Raw genomic sequence first — 8,312 nt, forward strand, 5'->3', positions numbered from 1 at the left:
TGCTCAGCAGCCATTCTGATTTAGTGTCTCTTTTGGCTGAGTTACAGAGCAGTTTTCAGGGATGGGAGTGGGTGTTCCACCTTCTCCCATTGTTTCTGGCTGCCTTAAGGATATTTCTTCCTTCAGGCACTCGTGATGTTTCCTGTGGGTTGAGGCAGGGACAGGCCTCCTACCAGAGAACTTAAGATGATAGAGAAGCTTGTTGTCAACCTCAGTTTCACTTTTTCTAGTGTAGAAACCATGAGTCAGGGGAAGTTTTTATGTGTTTGATGCTGGGCAGATTTCAGGGAGAGGTGTTGCAGACATGAAAATCTGATTGTCTTACCATCTGCATGGAGCTTTTTTCATTTCTGTGTGGCCTGAACTGACTGGTATGCACAGTTGAGTTCTGGGATATTATTAGTTATAATCTCAGTGCTGTATATATAGTTTTTGGTTTCCTGTAGTAGGAAATGAAGCCAGCTTGCTTCTATGCCACCAGCTTGGAATCCAAGGAACCAATCTTATTGAGTCCATACTGTTTTCCAAGCACAGTGTTGGTTGCTTTACATATGTTCTTGTGTTTACTCTTCACTCATAAATATGTCAATTGATGCTCAGGAGTTCACTTAATAAAATCATTTTGATAAAAAAATACCAGAGATAAAGTTTTAACCAGATCTATGTCCTATCCCCAGATGAATGCTTTGCCTTCTAAACCTTGTTGCTTTATCATTCACCTCTTTAAATAAATAATTTTCTTATGGCAGTTAAGTATTATTTGGTGCCTTATTAAGAGTAGCACCATGCCCCCCATTAATTCTGCTGAGCCATGTTGATGTTTTATGGCAGATCACAGGGAAGGGGCAGAGTGGAGTATGGGAACAAGAGTATTATCTGACTTGGAAGACTTGGGGCCTGCTTTTCCCCTTGTTCTGACACTGAGAAAAAAACTGTTGTATTACTAAGATGGGGAACGCCAACCACAGATATCTCAGATATGGCAGTATGATGGATTTTCAGGAAAGGAGAGAAATTAACAAGACAGAAAAGTTGTCTGTAGCAATTTAACAAATAGCTTTAATGATGTGAGGAGCAAAAAGTAAATCTATATATACTCCTTCAGCAAGTAGGCAAGGTAAGATTTAAAAAGATTTTGAGTAGATAAGATGAATAGGAGACCAGAGATTCATACTGGGCCAGTTTGCAAAGACACAGAGATCCCTGCTTCCCATTTTGAAAATACTGTCTTCCTTACAGAGTCTTCTACATTCATGCTGTAGAAGCTATGAAAGTCGTGGGAAACTATGGAGTCAATGCTGCAAACTCAAGCACTGATAGGTCCAGAGAGCACTTGACCTGTCTTAGAAGGAATGGTATTGTGATTATATACATTAGCTTTATTCATGGTTTCTGCCTCCTAACTCCCATAGCCCTTGTTATAATGTTGGGGTGCTTTAGGCCTCAGAAGTTGGCATCAGAAAACAGAATCTCTCTCTCTCTGACCTTCCCCTGCTTGCCTTTCACCTGCTGCTTTTTCTCCCCCTAGGCAGGCTTTTCAAACTAAAAATATACTCTATCCCTTACCTTTCTGTCTAGGAGCTGATCATAAAGAAATTATTTGACTTATCTTGTCTGATTGTGGGTCATAAAACCCTCATTTCAGAAGGAGTCCTGCTCCATACCTGAAGGAAGGAATGCTACACAGAGAGGCCATGAAGAATCTGAACAGAAAAGGCCTTGCTGAGCTTGTCCATTCAGTCTATTAGTATTAGATTATGCACTTTTTGTCCAGTCACATTTCTACACAGTTGCCAATTATGGCTGTCCAGTGAAGTCTCTATAAAAGGATCAAGAGAACAGGGTTTGGAGGACTTCCAGGTAATTGAACACATGGAGGTTCCTGGAGGGTGATGCACCCAAGAAGGCATAGAGGCTCTGTGCTCCTTCCTCCATACCTTGTCCTATGCATATCTTCTATGTGGTGTACATGGGTATCCTTTGCAATATCCTTTATAATAAACTGGTCAACATAAGTTAAATGTTCCCCTGAGTTCTGTGAGCCACTTTAGCAAATTAATGGACTCTGAGGAGGAAGGCATGAGGACCCCAGTCAGAAGAACATGTAAAGCAACCTGTAGCTTGCAATTGGCATCTGAAGGGAGGGGACAGTCTTGGGTACTAAGCCTTCAACCTGTAGAATCTGACACTATTTCCAGGTAGACAGTGTCAGAATTGAACTGAATTAGAGGACACCTAGCTGATGTCTGCACAGAATTGCTTTCTTGTTTGTTTGTTATCTGGGGACAAAAAAACACCACACATTTGGTCACACAATTCTGTGTTGTTGCTGTGACAGCAGAGGAGGGTCAATTTGTGGTTTTTCCACTCAGGGAAGGTGAAGCTCCTTCTCAGCCCCAGCCCATTGCAATTGTGGAAAGATTACTCCAGTTGCCAGATTTTCCCGTTTCAAAGAGAAGCCCAAAATTTCTACTGATATTTGGAATTGCCTCGTTTTTAGATATTGACAAGAAATTTTTAAAATTTACAACCAAAGCTCAGAAAATTACCCAGTTCCAAGCTATATTTGGCCACAGCCCTCTGGTATTTGTCTGCAAAATAGATCTTAGGAGGAAAGGATGCAAAATTGAAGCTAGTAGCAGAAGAGGCTCAAGAGGAGTAAGGTGTGAACTGGGTATACTGCCTTGGCAAGGTGGCCTGTGATTTCTGGCCCCACCAGTGCCTGTTTCTGGGTTGTCAGGAAGGACCTTATCTTAGATCCTAGTTTCTAAGTCCCTCTCCTACCCAAGGTGGGTCCCAAGGCAGCCCTCCACTGTCTGGCTTTAGATAAGACCCTAGAGCAACAAGCCAATGGATAACCCTCTCAGACCTATTGTTATCTATATCTGATCTTCAAGGCTGTGGTAGAGAATTCCCTTGTAAATAGAATGCAAAAGCAAGTGGGAAAATTTTCTTTTTTCTGTGTCAGTCAATAGTGATCATTAGCCTTCTCCCCATCCCACAAAATGCCTCTTCCTTGCAAGAACCAGATACTGTAGCCTGGAACCTTGTGTGATGGAGATGAGGTATGTACTGAGGTGCCCTAGAATAAAGAAAAGTGGAAATCTCTCTGGATGAGATCCTCATGCTAGACTGTAGCCCAATAACTGGCAACACTGACCACAGGAATAGAAATATTTATGATGCTCGACCTACATTGTCTGTCATTGATGTCTGTGTGCTTGGCAATTTGTACATGGTGATCAGTCATCACCAGGTCTCATACCTGCACCCTGTTATGAGTTCAAGACTCTCATGAAGTCAGTGAGAGGAATAGAAAGTAGGATGCTATATGATATTTGAATAGTATAGCACAGAGTATAAAATGATTTTTTGTGTGCGATGAAAATTCTTTATCCGATACTTCTAACTTTGTCTTAATTAATGTCTTTCATTCAGTGACTTCTGTTAAGTTTGCTCATATGGTCTGAGGAAATTGTGAAAGTGTGTTTTCTAAGCAAGGGAGAGAGTCAGTACAGAATTTTTGGTAAGTACTGTTTACCTTTTTGGTGTTTGAATGACTTTGATCATCAGCATAATGATTGCGATCTGCCAAGATTGGATTTTATTTAGAATTTCTGGGAAAATACTAATGTATCCCATATAGCACTCCTGTGGAAGGAGTGACCTTCCTTTTAAGGGTGACCTAAACTATCAACAACCATAACAAAATCTGTTTTGCCACCCTACCATGGTGGCTGTGTAATTTGTAGATGAATCCTGGTCAGAAAGCTGGACTCACATCTAAATATAAGTATATTCTTTGATGCCTAAATTACATCTTGAATGTCTAACAACAGGATGGCACATATGAAATATTTGCAAGAGCCTACTAACAAGCTTCATAGACTAGCATTTACTGGCTGTAGTGGACTGATAATTGCTGTGTGTGATGTGTGAGATGTGTGAGCTTTCTCCTTTTATACTAGCAAACAATTTAGAAGAGTTTAGAAAGACTGAAACTGCCTGAATATTTGCGTCTGAATGAGAGTTTTGGAATAAGACTGGTTTTTTTTTTTTTAAGACGAAAGATATTTAATAACAAAATTATATCCCAATTCTTGTAACAAAAGTCCAAAAGTCAATGGAAATTAATTTTTCTGTCCTCTGTACCCTTCGTACCATTTTTTTTTTTTTAAGAAAATGTCTTTATTAGAGAATAGAAAACAACAGGGTCAAAAAAAAAAAAAACAAAAGATAATTCTTTGAAGAATTCAACAAAAGTGACGAACCTTTATCTAAACAGACTAAAAAAGGAAGAGAAGATACAAATAAATAAAATCAGAAATTAAAGTGGGAATATTGCTACTTACCTTATAGAAATAAAAATAATTACAGGAAAATAGTGTGGACAATTGTAGGCCACCAAATTAAATAGGCTGGATGAAATGGACAAATTCCTAAAAACACACAATCTACCAAAACTGACTCAGAAAATATTAAAATTCTGAACATATCTGTAACAAGTAAAGAGATTGAATCAGTAATCAAAGTTGTTTTCTTTTCAACAAAGAAAAGTCCAGAATTGAATGGCCACACTGGGGAATTCTACCAAGCACTTAAAGAGCATTGACATCAGTTCTTTTCAAACTTTGTCCAAAACATAGAAGAGGAGGGAACTAACTCATCCCGTGAAACCCATATTACCCTGATAGCAGAGCCAGACAAAGATAACCACAAGAAAAGAAAACTAGACATCAATGCCCCCTCTGAATACAGATACAAAAGTCATTAACAAAATACTAGCAATCTGAATTCAACAGCATATTGAAAAGTATACACCATGGCCAAGGGGGATTTATCGCAGGAATGCAAGGGTGGGTCAGCATAAAATTCAATGTAATTTTACATAGAAAATTAATCAATGTAATACACCATGCTAATAGAACAAAGGAAAAATGCCACATGATCATCTCAATTGATGTAAAAAAATGCATTTGACATAATCCAAAACACTTTCATCATGAAGATACTCAGACAGCTAGAAACACTGTGACACTTACTTAATATAATAAAGGGAATTTATGAAAAATGCTCAATGGTGAAAGACTGAAAACTTTCCCTCTAAAACCAGAAATAAGACAAGGATGTCCAATTTCACCACTACTGTTCAAAATTGTACTGGAAGATCTAGCTAGGTCAATTAGGCAAGAAAAAGAAGTAAAAGGCATCCACATTGGAAAGAAAGGAAGGCATCCAAACTATCTTTTTTTACAGATGACGTGATTCTATGTATATAGAAAATTTTTGAAAACCTACTATAGCTAATAAATGAGTTACCAAAATCTCAGGGTACAAAATCAACACCAAAATCAGTGTGTTTCTACACAACAGCAATGCACAATCTAAAAAGGAAATTAAGAAAATAATTCCATTTACAACAGCTTCCAAAAGAATAAAATACCTAGGAATAAATTTAACCATGGAAATAAAAGACTTGTACACTGAAAATTACAAAACATTGCTGAAACAAATCAAAGAAGAACTAAATAAATGAAAGGACTATGTTCATGAATTAAAATGCTTAATATTGTTAAGATGCAATACTACCCAAAGTGATCTACAAATTCAATGAAATTCTTATGAATATTTTAACAACCTTTTTTTAAATTTACAGAAATGAGAAAGTTAATCCTCAAAGCCATATAGAACTGCAAGGAGTTCCAAAATGCTAAACAATATTGAAAAAGAAGAATAAAGTTGGAGGACTCATAATTTCTGACTTCAAAACTTAACTATAAAGCTACAGTGATAAAAAAAAAAAAAACACACTGTAGTACTGGTATAAAGTAGACATAAAAAAACAATGGAAATAAACCAATACATATACGGCTAATTGATTTTTGACAAGGGTGCCAAGACTATTCAATAGGAAAAGAATGGTATCTTCAATAATGTTTCTGGCACAAGTACACGTGCATACACAAAATGAAATTGGACCCCTACTTTACACCATATATAAAATTAACTCAAGATGGATCAATGGCCTGCATATAAATGCAAAACCTTAATACTCTTAGAAGAAAACATTAGGGTAAGTTTTATGGCTTTGAGCTCAATAATGGATTTTAGATAGGACACCAAAACTTGAGCAACCAAAGAAAATGAAATAAATTGACCTTCATAAAAAATTAAAATCCTTTGTGCATCAATGAATATTATCAAGAAAATGAAGACACTTCATAGGATGGGAGAAAATATTTGCCAGTCATATATCTTATAAGGGTCTAGTATCTATATTACATAAAGAACTCTTACAACTCAAAAAGAAAAAGACAGCCCATTTTTTAAATGGCCAAAGGACTTGAATAGATATTTCTCTAAAAGAATATACAAATGTTCAATAAGCACTTGAAAAGATATTCAAAATCCTTCATCATTAGTTATTAGGGAAATGCAAATCAAAACTACAATAAGATAGCATTTCACATCCACTAGGAAGACTATAGTTTAAAAAAATGGAAAGTAGCAAGTGTGGACAAAAATGTGGGGCAACTGGAAACACTGCTATTTGGCTGGTGGGAATGAAAAATGGTTTAGCCACTTTGGAAAACATTTTGGTTGTTCCTCATAAAAATAAGTAGATTCACCATATGACCCAACAATTCCACTCCTGGATATAAATGCCAAAGAATTTAAAATAGGTGTTCAAACAAATCTATGTACATACATGTCCACAGCAATACTATTCACAATAGCCAAAAGGTGGAAACAACCCAGATGTTCATCAACAGATGATGGATAAACAAATTGTTGTGTATGCATACAATGGGATATTATTCTGCTATAAAAGAGTGAAGTGTTGATACATGCTACAATGTGGATGAACCTTATCAGCATTATGCTAAGTGAAAGAAGACAGACACAAAATGTCCCATATATATGACTTTATTTATATGAAATATTCAGAATAAGTAAATCCACAGAGATAGAAAACAGATTGGTGGTTGCCAGGGGCAGTAGGTAAGATGGGGAATGAGGAATTACTACTTAATGGGCATGGAATTTCTTTTGCATGGTGAAAATATTTTGGAACTAGATAAAGAATATAGTTGCCCATCATCATTAATATACAGGAAACCAGTAAGTTGTACACTTCAAAATGGCAAACTTTACATTATGTGAATTTTACCTCAATTTTAAAAAATCTATTTAGGTATGCTTCTCATGTACTAAAATGCACCCAATTTAAATGCATGTCAATAAATTTTGACATATATGCAATTTCATGTAACAACCACCTCAATCACAATATAGAACATTTCTATTCACCTGAAGTTTCTTTGTGCTCCTTTTCAGTCATACTACCACCTTGAAACTCCTAGGCAGACACTGATCTTTTTTTCTCACACCATAGATTAGTTTTTCTTACACTAAAATGTTTATAAATCAAGTATGTGTTTACTATTTGAAGGCTAACTTCTTTCACAGTATGTATTTGAGATTTGTACATTTTGTTGTTATATCAGTAATTCATTCCTTTTTAATCCTAAACAGATTCCCTTGTATGACTAAGACACATTTTTTTCACTCAGTTATCTGTTTGTGTTGTTTTCAATTTTTGGCAATTATGAATAAAACTTTAATGAACATCTGTGTACAACTCTGTGATGGGTATATTTTTATTTCTTTTGGGTAAATTCCTACAAGTGCAATTGCCAGGTTGAAGGTAAGTATATGTATGTTTACCCTTTTTTTTTTTTTTTTTTTCTGAGACAGTCTCATTCTGTTGCCCAGCTAGGCTGGAGTGCAGTAGCATGATCGCAGTTCACTGCAACCTCTGCCTCCTGGGTTCAAGAGATTCTTGTGCTTCAGACTCCTGAGTAGCTGGGATTACATGCATGTGCCACCAGCCCAGTTAATTTTTGTAATTTTAATAGAGACAGTGTTTTGCCATGTTGGCTTGGCCAGGCTGGTCTCGAACTTTTGGCTTCAAGTGATCCACCCACCTTGGCCTCCCAAAGTGCTGGGATTACAGGCGTGAGCCACCATGCCCAGCCTGCTTTATTTATTTATTTTTTTAAGCCAGCCTTTTTTCTGAGTACTTGAAACATTTGACACTCCATCAGTTGGGTATGAGTGTCATATGTTCTAAATCCTCACCAAGAGTTGGTGTGATCAGTCTTTTTTTTTTATTTTTATTTTTTTATTTTTTTATTTTATTATACTTTAAGTTCTAGGGTACATGTGCATAACGTGCAGGTTTGTTACATATGTATATTTGTGCCATGTTGGTGTGCTGTACCCATCAACTCGTCAGCACCCATCAATTC

General features: G+C 36.5%; 1 protein-coding gene across 1 annotated transcript in view; it reads left to right on the forward strand.

Moving 5' to 3' along the window:
* The first annotated feature begins 1,267 nt into the window (after positions 1 to 1,267).
* Positions 1,268 to 8,312, forward strand: part of SLC66A1L (solute carrier family 66 member 1 like) — a 46,483-nt gene continuing 39,438 nt past the window's right edge. Inside the window, 1 exon segment of the mRNA XM_017890525.1 lies at positions 1,268 to 1,348. Coding sequence (XP_017746014.1) covers positions 1,268 to 1,348 — 81 coding nt within the window.

The sequence above is a fragment of the Rhinopithecus bieti genome, unplaced genomic scaffold (assembly GCF_001698545.2).
Source record: "Rhinopithecus bieti isolate Rb0 unplaced genomic scaffold, ASM169854v2 scaffold_17971, whole genome shotgun sequence".
Lineage (NCBI taxonomy): Eukaryota > Metazoa > Chordata > Mammalia > Primates > Cercopithecidae > Rhinopithecus > Rhinopithecus bieti.